This window comes from Girardinichthys multiradiatus, chromosome 1 (genome assembly GCF_021462225.1).
Source record: "Girardinichthys multiradiatus isolate DD_20200921_A chromosome 1, DD_fGirMul_XY1, whole genome shotgun sequence".
NCBI lineage: Eukaryota > Metazoa > Chordata > Actinopteri > Cyprinodontiformes > Goodeidae > Girardinichthys > Girardinichthys multiradiatus.
In genome coordinates, this window is record NC_061794.1 from 44,225,354 (window position 1) to 44,238,963 (window position 13,610).

General features: G+C 40.1%; 1 protein-coding gene across 1 annotated transcript; it reads left to right on the forward strand.

Moving 5' to 3' along the window:
• Nucleotides 1-312: 312 nt before the first annotated feature.
• On the forward strand, nt 313-12,618 carry ctdsp2 (CTD (carboxy-terminal domain, RNA polymerase II, polypeptide A) small phosphatase 2). Its single transcript, XM_047364540.1, has 7 exons — nt 313-987; nt 5,687-5,853; nt 6,828-6,929; nt 7,177-7,233; nt 7,751-7,843; nt 8,123-8,308; nt 10,079-12,618. Exons 1-7 carry the CDS (start codon nt 927-929, stop codon nt 10,202-10,204), a joined length of 792 nt encoding a protein of 263 aa, XP_047220496.1. The 5' UTR covers nt 313-926; the 3' UTR covers nt 10,205-12,618.
• Nucleotides 12,619-13,610: the final 992 nt, after the last annotated feature.

The window sequence follows — 13,610 nt, forward strand, 5'->3', positions numbered from 1 at the left end:
AAAAGCAAACCTGTTAGGAGAAAAATAATTTTTCACAGCACTGTTTGCTTTTAGAACAAAACAAATATTCAGTTAAACGAATTAAACAGATTATTTTCTACCGTTAAATCCACATTATTTGCGTTGATGTTTGTTCTGTTTGTTTTCTAACATTTCACAAACAGGGCGCGCGCCCATTTGCACGAGAAGCGCGCTGGAATGTGTTCGGCGGGGCGCGTGCAGGACAGGGAGGAATGCCTTAATCACGCCCCCTCCGTCCGTATCGTCCAATCGGGGAGTGGGGACGGTTTCAAGGCAACCTCGGAGTGCGGTCCGTGGAAAAACAAACCCCGCATATCATCAAAATCCGCATTTTACACCCAACTACCGTCCGGAATCCGTTTTTCTGTGTCAGATTTTACGTTTCAGAGCGACAGACCCGGGTTTTCGCCGCTCTTTGGGGCCGCGCGGGCGGTGTTGTTTATCTGTAGTAAGGGGGGGGGGGGCTTGAAACCGGCCTCCCTTGCCCCATTTCCTCGGTTGTTTTCCTTCTCTCGCCTGGATTCTCCATGTTGTTGGTGCAGAAGTGACGGCAGAGGGGGGCTGCTCGGCGGCTATCACCACCAAATAGTAGCGGTACAGCCGAGGAGACGGAGCGGGCAGAGTGTCAGATAACCTCCGGGAAACATATCCCAGCGCCTCGCCCCCCTCACCTCCTCATTCCTCCTAAGACAGCCGACTGAAGACCAAGAAGAAGCAGCGGTGTGGGAGAAGAAAGAAACCAGGCAGGGACGAGATAAATCCGGACCGTAACTGAGGCGGGTCACACGGCAACCTCGGTGAATACTGCTAGAGTCGCCTTATCAATAAAAAAAAAACCCAATGAGGGACGCCCATCAGTGCTCGGGGACAGGATTTGAGGATTTTGAGGGCTCCGTGATTGTCAGATGGAAAGTTCTGTTATCACCCAAGTGCAGAAAGAAGACGTCCAAGTGTCACCGAAAGCAGGTGAGCTGATTCTGTGCAACATTTAAACCCACAGCTGGCCTGTTTGTTCTTACTGTTCGGTGCCCCGAGCGGCGTATGTGTGCAATAAAACCCCGTAAGAGCGCCTGTTTTTATTTGACAGTTGAGCGCTGCGGTCTGAAAGGCGCGCTGCCTTGTTTTGGCATTTTTTTTCCCCCCCACTCAGATTTAAGTGATCACTGTGGAATATCCACGCTTATCCTGCTCATTTTATATGGCGCCAAAAAAGCTGGGTGGTTATTTGTTTCCTCTCTGAGATCACCCGAAAAAAAAAAAAAAAAAAGCATCAAATTACAGCTCAGGACGTTCAGCGCTGGTTTTATATAACAACACACAGAAGTGTGTTCTGCATGATCTGGACCTACATGAGTTCACGATGTCCATTACAGCCCGAGCTTAGCTATTGTTGATCCTGTTTGTCTCTTTCTGCAGTGGGTGCAAATCTGTGTCGCCTCTTCATGTTATTGTCAGTGGCGGCACCAAGGAGGGGCCGGGGGGTGTCAGTGGGCACCCCATCAACCAGTTTATTACGAATGTTTTTTAGGAGTTGCATGTCAAAACAAAATGTTTTGCTTAAATGAGGAAGAAAGTTCAAATTATACAACATGTATGTTAGTTAAAAAGGCTACAGCATTTTAAAAGTTAATTGTAATGTAATTGTGTCCCTTAATTTACATTAAAAGGTATCAGGGAATTGACTTAATTATAAAAATTAGATATTACCATTATTTTTGTGAAAAAGGGATACAAAACAAAAAGTGTGAACAGACCAAAAAGAGAAAACAACGCTATGTATATATAAATTAGTCCAGATTTCCATGCATTAGTAAAGTAAATGTCAACATGTTTTAAGTTGTGTTTTGTTGAAAACACATGGTGTCTGTGGGTCACAAAAAATGTGAACACGTAAATAAATAACAATGAATGCAGACAGGAACAAAAGATATGACATGTATTAAATGGTAACAACCTATGTAACGTAAACCTAAACCTATGCAGGGACACAATGTGCAGCTAGGATAGAGAGGCCCCTGAGACACACCCACTGCCTCTAACTCAGCCCGCTGAAGACATCCCCACAATCTCAGATAATAGTTCTACAATTTTTTGTGGTCAGAATAAATGCAAATACTTTACTTGTAATAAACTTTTTTTGCAGCCAATGGGTCACTTTTGTTACTGTAGAGCAGGATATTTCAACTGTTAAACAGAGCGAGAGAGAATATTCTACACAAAGACAAAGAGATGTTCAGCTTATATCCTTTTTCCAAGTGGACAGTATGCTTACATTCTCTGATTGAGATCAAATTATTTCTAATTTTTAATGGAGACTGAATTTTCCATGGGCTAATTAAAGCACACATGTCAAATCAGTGGAAATAGACAATATTTGATATTTGGCGAATGTTTATAACGTCAGCGGGGATTGTGATGCAGCAATCCGGAATAGCAAATCAAACGCTGCTTTTGAGGGGGCGGTGCAGCAAGTAGCGTAATCTCTAATCAGATGGAGCACAAACACGATTGCAGACTCACTGATGGTAACATACCTACTCATATGCATAATATTTCCATGCATTAATTTAGAAAAGGAAAATGAAGACTTTGAGATCAGATATGGGCCAGGATGATTTCAGTATGATAACCCTGAGTAAACGTACCAATATTATCTAATTGGTTTTACTTAAAAGAAAACAAACAACATTGTTCCCAACTGTCCAGTTGTAACTTAATAGCCAAAATTGTTTTTTTTTTTGCCAGCAAGGAAAAGGTGTAGGAGGCTTTCTTGAGCCATCTGACATGCAGTGTGCAGCAACACATGGGGGAGGAACATTACTGTTACTGTTAATGCCCCTTATAACTGATTTCTTCTGCAGTTTTTGGAAAATGTTTATTTTATATTGATTTATTTATATATAATGCTTAGTGTAAAATAGTTAAGTATGTATTACAGTGCAACCATCATTATTATTTTTGTATATATATTTAGTTTATATTTTTATCATCTGTCCCTCAGTCCTGGCCCCGCCCTCAGATGATGTCAGGATCACATCCGTTGATCAATCATCAAATTGAAATTAGGGACAGGATTTTTGGTGGCTAAAAATAGCACATCCTAACATATCAAAATTCAAACCAGCTGATTTCTGGTATCTATGTACTTGAAAAGATGAACTTACACCTTATTGAAACTGTAAGCTACATCATAGTAACATTCATAAATAAAGCTCTGTTGTGGCTTTTGGTCTTGATGTGCAACCCCAAGATTATAAGTATCCCTCACCTGGCCAACCCTTACAAAACAAGGTGTTTATGGCTTTTTTTTTTAAAGGGATCTTGTTCCTCTTTCCCTGGTAGTAGTAGTAATCATGAAATCTGCAAGATTAAGAATAAATTCTCATGTGCCAAAATTCAAAGAGCAGATGCGTTTAGCTGTCATGATAAGGTTCTGGTTGGTGTTTCTGGCTTGTTGGGCACCATCCCACGTCCTCCCAGCAGCAGCAGCAGCAGCAGCAGCAGGTACAGCACTGTTACTGTACTCTGGTAGCAGTTGTATGCGTCCCATTGCAGCTGATGGCAGTGCTGCTTTCAAGTTTTCTCGTCTCAGATGAGACAGACAGAGCAGGAACTGGGTGTGCATCCTGCCCCACATGAATGCTGGGATGTTTGCTGCTGGTTGTTGGTTATAATAAGGAACAATCAGGTGCCGCGCTGCTGACAGCGGAATGCACAAACACTCCCGTCCTCAACACGCCCGTTGTAGCTCCATTTTGAACATTTTGTTGTTTGCACACTTTGCTCAAGCCTGAAAGAGGCTTTGCTTCCTAATTCACCCTCTTGGTTCATGCTTTATCCATGGAAGATAATCCAGTCTTAGAGTATCAAATGTTTTCTCTTGTATTTTTTTTTTTTTTTCTTGGATTGTGTGGGCTTTGGGTGGTATTTTACATTTTTTGGATCCATCTGTCTGTCACTGATAAACCTCTGAGATTAATCTTTCCTCATTTTTTATCCTTTTTACATTAAGGGGAGTTCTCCTGTGTTATGTCATACATATCCTTTCCCTGGCTATGAAAAGGCTGATTAAAATGCCAAATGTGTGTGTTAAATCTTTTAACATAGCATATTCTAAACAGGGAAAAAGGCTGCATGCTTATCTGCAGATACTGTATTGAGTTGGAGCCTGCTTTGTCTGAACATGGCGTTGTGTAACAGGGTTGTTGCCGTGTTTGCATTGTGCTTCCAGAGCAGCTTCAATTTGAGCATGTGGTTGGTTGGACGACTGAATGTTAATTAGAGATGCACCAAAAATTGGCCACAAATTGGAATCGGGCAATTTTCATCAAATACTGAAAAATCAAATTTTTTGTCTATTCGTTAAATGCATCAGTACTAAGAACTCCCACCATTTTCAGTCTGTAAGTTCATCGGCTAAAAACATTTACGTTGATGCACTTTTTTTGGTTTAATACAAATCAGATACAAGCCAGGGAAATATGACATGATGCATAAAATGGGGATAAACCTGCAACTCCTTAAATTTGGAGATTCAAGACGGCCACCTGTGTCAAAGAACCTGCAGGGATTGTTTTTCCCCAGATGCACCGGTCGATCAGAATCTGACCATTTTTCTTTGTTCGGCTCTGACTGGTAATCCGCGAGTCAAATACTGAAAAAAAGCTGATTTTTATTTTCTGTTCATTAAATACAGAAAAATATGGTTTGTCTTTAAATGCATCAACCACCAGCACGTAATTTGAAACACTTTCTGAAAATTGACCAGAAATCTGATAAACATTATGGATGTATGCCTTAATTAATAAAAGTATGCATTTTTCAGTTGGATTCAGAACTACTTCCTCTATTGCAAAACTGCCACACATCTTTCTCTCTTATGTGTTTTAGTCCTTCGAATGAAAATGATTTAAAAGAGAAGCAAAAATCTGCATCTGCCAGTAAAAGCCTGATTGGTGCATCTCAGTGTTTTTTATCCCTGCGTGTTGCTTTTTCCACAGTTCCTCCTTCTCTTCATGTTTATTTCAATGATGACAAAATATTGATGGGTTTTAAACCCTTTGCAAGTCCTCACAAGAAATACACCAGAGGGGACTTCCAAGAATGCTTACCTCCCCTTTCTTTGTCTGTAGCACAGGTGTTGCATGGAGCTGGGACGTGATCTTTACGGGGACTGATCAAAGGCCGTGCTCAGCGAGGCAGTGGGCTGTGATTTGGTTTGTCCGGCTCACTGACCGAGGCCGATTCTGGGTTAATTCAGGCAGCCCTGAAAGGAAAGGCCCCGGGACTTTAGAACAGCTGGAATGTTTTCTGTCTGTGTTTTCTGCTGAAAAGTGTGGGTTTTCCCGCCCTCTTTGATTATGTAACCTGTACCAGCCATTTCCAGCAGAGGCAGGCGTATTAAAAACAGATTTTGTGCAACGGCCTGTGCCGTGTAGACAGATAAACGGTGCCTTCAGGAAAATAGGAAGTTCAGTGTAGATTTTACAGGCAAATTATATCTAGTGATACTAAATTAAGCACATTTGTGTTTTTTGTTAACATTTTTTTTTCTGTGAAACAACATTCAACTGAGTTGTGGGAGTCAAAGCTGAGGCTCCACTTAAGATTTCCACAGTGTGTTTCTTTCCCAGTGAAAGCATCTCTCTCTGTCTTTACCGAACAGGTCAGGTGAGCCGCTCTGCCCTGAAACAGCCTCGGAGTTGTAACATCTTCAAAGCCCTCTTCTGCTGCCTTAAAGTCCAGGATGGCCCCAAACCATTACCTCCACCACCTTCCCAGCCTGCCTTGCTGGACTCGCAGGAAAATGGAACAGTTGTCAAGGAAACACAAGTATAAAATCTTCTCATCCAGCTTGTTTTGGTTTTTTGCATTTGTTTAGGTTTCATTATGTGTCCCGGATGCAATCATGCACTGCACCCTAAATAGATGGTTTTTGGCCCTTTCTGTCACCAAGCACCGATTCTTTAAACTTTGCTCTAAGGCTACACAATTTTTGATGTTTATTCAGTTGTGATTAACCCTATTATTCTTCACTCTTCTCTGTCGTTTCCGTCATCAATGTGTCCCCACCGTTCTCCGCGAGTTTTAGCATCTTCATCACCAAATCTATTCCACGTGTGGGCATCAAGGACAATAACAGTCCACCCAACTGGACAAACCCATCATTGACATGCAGAGGATGAATGCACAACCCTTAAATTGCAATGGCCTGCCAAAAACCACATCCAAGCAATCCTTTGCAATTGCGATGTTGCAGACTATGATTTTGTGATTCAATAGATTGTGCAGCTTTAATTTGCACAAAAGCTAAAGCTGCACCTGTTGAACACTGGTGCTAGCTGTGGACCAGGTTTGATGCTGATGCTCGATCCTCCATAGATGCTGAAAATGACTGGTCAGGGTGATTTGGTAAGGTTTAGCATCATGTTAAACTGGAATGTTAATAAATGTTTGTTTGCAGAGTGAGCATAAAGCCTGTTATCTTATAGAAACCAAAGAAAACCCAGTCGCTGAAAGGGTGTTATTTTTGCTCTGAGTGGCCTGTTTATAGGCTCACAGAAAGTGTCTTTCTCCAACTTAATTTTCCTTTGCAAATGGATGAGCTATTCCTGTTATGTAATATGTTAATAATTAATCCTCATCTGAGTGAAAAGATGGATATCTTAAAAATGAAACGATTGTTTTCCACTTAGGTTTTAGAAACCTGACCAAAAACATGATCATCTTGATTTTCAGATAAATCTCTGCCTTATAGGGGCCAGTCATGTTCCAGTGTTACAAAGATTCCTGATCTGTCTCCACAGCTATCAGAAGTTAGCCTCCTGCCTGAGGTGAAGGCCCAGGACCAGGGGAAGATCTGTGTGGTCATAGACCTGGATGAGACCCTGGTGCACAGCTCCTTCAAGGTACAGACACGGGAAGCTTTGACACGTTCTTCTCCCAAAAAAGCTGTTTTCTGCTCTGATTGTGATGTTTCTGCATTAAAACCTCCACATGTGTCTGAGGGCCACAGTCCCCCTTCATGCAGGGCTGTTGCAGCGTGATTTACAACAGTACCGAGGACTGTGCGTCTCGCCGCTCGGTTATTATGTAATGCCATGTGAATGTACACGGCGTGCCAACCTCCCCTCTCCCTCTGTGTTCTCCCTTCAGCCCATTAGTAACGCAGACTTCATCGTGCCGGTGGAGATAGAGGGGACCACACACCAGGTAACCGGCCATGTTTGCTGTGGGTGGGTGGTTGGAGTGGGCTTGTGTTTTTCTGAACAGGGATGGGTCTTTTAACCCATCCTTTACATTTTCACACAAAGATGTGCACACAGATCCCCCTGCTGGCCAGATGCTGAACAGAAAGTTTGAAGCAACAGCAAAGGAAAATAGTCTCAATAAAATGGTTTTAATAATATGCACAGGAAACATTACTGCTGTTTTAAACAGAAAGAAAAACATAGCTTTAGAGCTAAACGTCCCTGTATATGAGCATGCAGAAATTAAATTCATTCAGAAATGTGATTCCTTTGGACTTGTGACGGTGAGGAATCCCGTGTGGGCCTCCGCCTGGTTCAAGTAATCCAGGATAGGCTGGTTCACGCTGGCGCGGCCTATTCTTGATTACTTGTTTCAGGAAGTGGTCATGAGCAGCTGATATGTCAGTATATATTTCTGGGGGGGTATGATAGTTGTATGTAAGTGAAACATTTTGCTTACAGCCTGTGTGCCTCTCCAGGTGTATGTTCTGAAGCGGCCGTACGTGGATGAGTTCCTGCGGAGAATGGGAGAAATGTTTGAATGTGTGCTGTTTACAGCCAGTCTTGCTAAGGTACCAAAACAGATCCTGAACTTGATCATGACTTTTTTTTACGTGTCAGCAAGTTAAGTGTTGTGTTGCTGATTTAACCCCTGATCTGTCAGATGTTGTTCTGCTTTCTCTCGTTTTGTACTTCCTTTTTTTTTTTTTTTTTTTTTAGAACTTCCTAACAAGTTGCTAATCACTTTATTAGACGCCCTGAACACGCACATAAACAGCTCTAATAATCCATAGAAAGTTCTTCATTAGTGTGTCCTCGCACATCCCTCCTCTTCCCCGATCCTCCTCCAGTATGCAGACCCAGTGACGGACCTGCTGGATCAGGGCAGCGTGTTCCGGACCCGGCTGTTCCGGGAATCTTGTGTGTTCCACCAGGGCTGCTACGTGAAAGACCTGAGCCGCCTGGGCAGGGACCTCAACCGGACCCTCATCTTGGATAACTCCCCTGCCTCATACATCTTCCACCCTAATAATGCTGTGAGTGGACGCCTGCCTCTTTTTCTCGTTTCTGGAGATATTTGGTTTTTTTTAAAATTGTAAAATGGTAAGCCCCAGAAGATAAAGTTAAAAACATGTAGAGCAATGATATGCTGGCTGCACAACATGTCGCAACTATATTGTCATCACAATATCAGTGTGAGTAAATTACATATTGCAAAGGACTGTTTGGAGTGCAGTAATTGTTGGCTAATATATTCCTGGTGTTACAAACTTGCATTTTTTATGCTAATGTAATATGCAGCCAGTTGGACGAGTCTCACAGCCGCAGATGCTAACCCCAGACACTAATGACATTACCTAAAACCCTAAAGGTCACAGAGGGATGGAAGCCTAGATGAGAGAAAAGAAGCAAATAGGCAGATTTCGTAACCCTGTTGTAGACGTTGGTCAAATTCAGCCCGTAAAAAAAATTACAAATTACAGAAAGAATGTTGTTAAAACAGAAGCAGCAGAATTAGTTCTGATTTGTTACAACAAAAAGAAGAAATAACTTTATTTCAATGCTGAATAAATTTGTGAGGAATATAATTGCACACAGTGTCCCACAGCCGGACATGCTAATGTCTTATTTTGACTAAACAAGAAAGAACGTAATATATTACTTAGGTTTTGTGTTCGTCTTTAGTGTTGTACCAAGATGCACCAAGAAATCCGCTGGTGGTGATTTTGAATATATATGTAGAGACGTGCCTACTGTTAGTTCAGGTTGCGATAGAGAGCGAGACCTTCGGCAGATAACAGGAAGACTAAAATTATTGCACAAAGTCCTTCTGTTTTATTCTTTTGAGCTTTCATCCTTTCTCTGTCGTGGAGCATCCTGGATTAGAAAATGTGGGCAAGCTTTTAGGAAATTCAGAGTTAAAGTAAGGATCTACGTTCTCTAGAGAGCGCACACAGAGAACGATGCGATTTGTAAGGCTAACCATGCTAATCAGGCTAGTTGCTGTCATTAAATGCTAAAAAAGTGTTTAAAATGTCACTTGCGTAATAACTTTTTCTTTGTTTTTAAATAAAATCTTGTATTGTCAAAACCACAAATATTTTTCATTAGGTCACCCAGTGGGTTTGTTTGGCTTTATGGAGCATACAGTGAAGCAGAGCTTCCCACCTAATGCTGCACACTGCTAGCCAGTTGGCTAAAAGTAGGCTCCTATACTATTCTCCCAATAACCAAAAGAAAAAAACAATGGGGGACTTTGAAAATATTTGCGCTTGGGGTTGGAAAAAATACTGACATTCATGGTATAAAAACATGACAGAAAGGTCTAATTATTGGGGTGGTGCAGGGGTAAAATGCACGACCTATGCAGCCATCGTGGATTCGACTCCCGACCCTGGCGATCTTTACTGAATGTCTTCCCCCTCTTTCCACCCCTTTCCTGTCAGCTTACTGTCACAACAGTGATAAAATACAGGCCAGTAGTGCTGCAAAAAAAAGTATAATAGTCTGTGAAATGGGAATTTGAAAGAAATAAATGTAGCAACTTTTAATTTGTGTTAAATGCTATTGGTATCATTATTATAACTAATAATCTATATGTTCATATTATAATATCAGCAATAACGATCATCTAATTACATCATGGTTTTATTTTGCAGAAATAACATGAAACTGTGTTATTTTTAATCAAGGTTATTATACTATCAGAATCTCATACCGACCAAAGCCTCGGCTGCATCACTCTCATTCAGGACTTTCCTTTTGTATCTCAGTCAGTTATTGATCCATTTGTTCTTGTCCTTCAGATTCCCGTGGCGTCGTGGTTTGACGACGCGGATGATGCTGAGCTGTTTAACCTACTGCCCGTATTCGAGGAGCTCAGTAAGGCCGATAACGTTTACACTCGGCTGGACCAGCTGCGGGAACAGTAGTTCCCTCACAGCTGCTGCTCGTCCGACAAATCCACCAGATCCAGAGAGACCGAGAAAAAGACGTCACATTTTCCTTTGTATCGGTGTGCGGATGAGGAGCTAGCCCAAACCTGAGGACATTGACAACCACTTTTTTTAAAAGCACTACAAGAAAGACTGGGAATGGACCAAAGCCATCCCATCACAATCACTCCAGCTGGTATAAATATGAAAGTGGATCTTTTGCAAAGCAGCGTCTGCTTGCCCTCACTTGACTTTTAGATAATGGTTTGCTTTATTGTGCCTTTTAAGGAACAAGAGTGAAAAAAAAAAAACATTTTCTAATTCCACCAGATTTTTATACATTTATAGATTCCTTTTTTATGCAAGGAAATATATTTTTAAATGGTGAACATTGTTTCTCTATGCAACCCGGGTCGGTAATAACATGGTGTACCTCTTGCGGTCGACAGATGTACAGTTCTGTGAAAAAGTCTTGGACCCTTTACAGATTCCTGCTTTTTTTTTGTCTCACTTAAATGTTTCTAATCATCAAACAAATTTTAATATTAGACAAAGATAACCTGAACAAAAAAAAACTTTTTAAATTATGGTTTTATTCATTAAGGGGGCAAAAGATTTCGAAACCAGCTTGGTTCTGTGTTAAAAATCAATGTCCAGAATCTAGAACATGTCTGACAACACAAAGTAGGGAAAAGATCTCGAGTAGCAACACGTCATGCTTTGAATAAAAAACAAGAAAAGATGATAGACAAAATCATTAAGACCTATCAGTCTGGAAAGGGTTAGAAAGCCATTTCTAAAGCCTTGGGACTCCAGCGAACCACAGAAACAGAGAAACCATGGAACATTGGTGAATCTTCCCAGGACCGATCGGTCTACCAAAATTACTCCAAGAGCGTGTCCAGTTGTCCAAGGGGGCCCCAAAAGGAGTAACAGGGTCAATTATTCCCAGTCTATCCCAGACCCATAAATGGATATTCCAACCATCAAAATGTCAGAAAAACATATTCAGGGAGCCGGTGTTCTGTAAGGTTTATGAAGGTAGTGTGATGATCTGGGACTGTTTGGGACAGCTTGCTGTAATTGATGGAAATATGAATTCTGCTCTGTAGAAGTAAAACCTACAGAAGAATGTCTGGCCATCGTTTCTTCACTTTGGTTATGCAGCACATAAAATGCTGTAACATGACCTAAGGCTGGATCCTTAATACCTGAAAGCCCTCCAATTAAAACTATTCGGCAAAGCAAAGTGGGCCAAAATTCCTCCACAGCGACATAAAAGACTCACTGGCAATTATCACAAACACTCGATAGCAGTTCTTGCTGCCAAGAATGCAGATCTGAAACGCTGAAGTGAAAGAAAAAAGCAAAAAAACTGGGGAAATCTATAATGGGGTGAATACTTTTTCATGGCACTGTAATAGTTGCTGTATGCTTATTTACATCAAAACAAAGTGGATATAAATCATTTGTGCTGTAAACACGTTTTTCAACACATGCAATATAAATAATCAATGTTCAGATTGATGTTGTTGGTAACGGGCTGAGAAAGCAGGGCAAGATGTTTGAGGGTCCGTTGTAAACAGTTACACTGGATACGCTGGCACATAGGATGATCATAAATGTTAAGAGTTTTCACACAATACTTCATTTGTTACTGTGTTTTTCTTTCTTTCCAAATGACAAACAACTTGCACTTGTTTTATATCGACAGTGCTGAAAGTAAAAACTGTGCCTTTGGAAACGGGGACAGAGAGAAAAGCGTTCCGCCTGAACAGAGATTTGTAGGCCTACACACTCCGATGTGTAACGCTGAGCGGGAGAAACACTGTCAGGAACAAAGAGGGGAATGCCAGCGGCTGTGGTACTTGCAGTGCAACACTTGAAGCTATCAAATTTGATATTTTGAAATTGCTAGGTGTTTTTTTCTATATATATTTATTGGCCAAAAGAAAGTTGTAATTGTCCAGGACTTCTTAATGCTCGGCATTTTATATTGTGATCCGTTTTGCCTATATTGAGGCTGGCCTTGTGTTTTAACTGTTTATCTGTGCCTATATAACACCTTTTGATGATGGAAAAATCTCAAACCTGTTCAGTTATAGTAAATTTTATTTACAAGCACGTGTTTATCTGCTATTAATTCAGTTCTAATTCAGAATGTCATTTTGTGAGGATATGTTTTCTTTGGTAGGACGGTTTTTACAATGTTTGTCTGATGCAATTATTGCCTGCATGTTGACGAGTCAAATATGAAAATATATGTTGTGATGACCATAAGTATTTGGAGAAGTCTCAATTCTTTTGTGCAAAAACAAAAAGTAAAAGAAACATTTTATACCTGATCGGACCAAAACAAAAAAGAAGGTGCTACTAACTTTGATTTTAAAATAAAATTTGGTTATATTTTACATTTGTATGTGTTTCTTTGATTTTCTTTTAAACTACAACTGGAAATATTTACATGAACTCTGTGTTTGCAGTTCATGCATCTTTTGGTAATATGATTTCCCAGAAACCGGTAATGAAAATCAAAAAGCAGGTAAAATACAAATTGTTAAATTGAAATATCATCTGTTTGTCTTTACTGTGATCAAAAATGGATGAGCAGAAATTTAAATTTGGTTTGATTTTGTTTTGCATATTTAAAATAATAGAAAAAAATGAAATGACGAGCAAAGAGAAATAAAAATTGGCCCGTTTTTTAATATTTGGACACACTCCACTCCTCAGCTTGTGCTGACAAAGCATAGGTTCAACCTGTGACATCACTGCATGTATAAAGTAAGGGTGAGTCTTTTCCACATCTGGCTTAATACCATAGAAAATACCCATCCACGCATATGGTAGCCTATATATTCTTCATCTATATTTGTTTTCTGATTTACAAAATATGTGGGAAACCTTTGAGGTGTACAGTATATGGTCACAGAATTGAATTACTGTCTAGGATGAAAATAAAACAGGTCATTTTTTGTTGGGGATTTCATGTTTTTATTATTATTATAAACATTAAAAGAACATCAAATCACATTTAAATTTCGACTCATTCATTTTAGACCACAAAACATATGGGTTATATTTCAATTTGATATTTAGAATTTTTTAAACAAAAATCAAATAGTCACTTTATTTTTGTTTTTCATTACTGGTTTGTTCTGATAAATGGATTTTCTTATAATAAAAAATATTAAAAATAAATGGTTACATATTTTTTAATGAAAATGTATATATTTTTTGCTGTCAGAAATTTGGTTTGATTGGATATTTATATTCTAAAAACAAAATCACCAGGATGCAGTAAAAAATGGCCTATTTTCTCATACCGTCATTTTCTCATACCTTCCACATTTCAACTTGTGCAGCAACCTGTGACGTCACTACCAATTAGCAGTAGATTCCA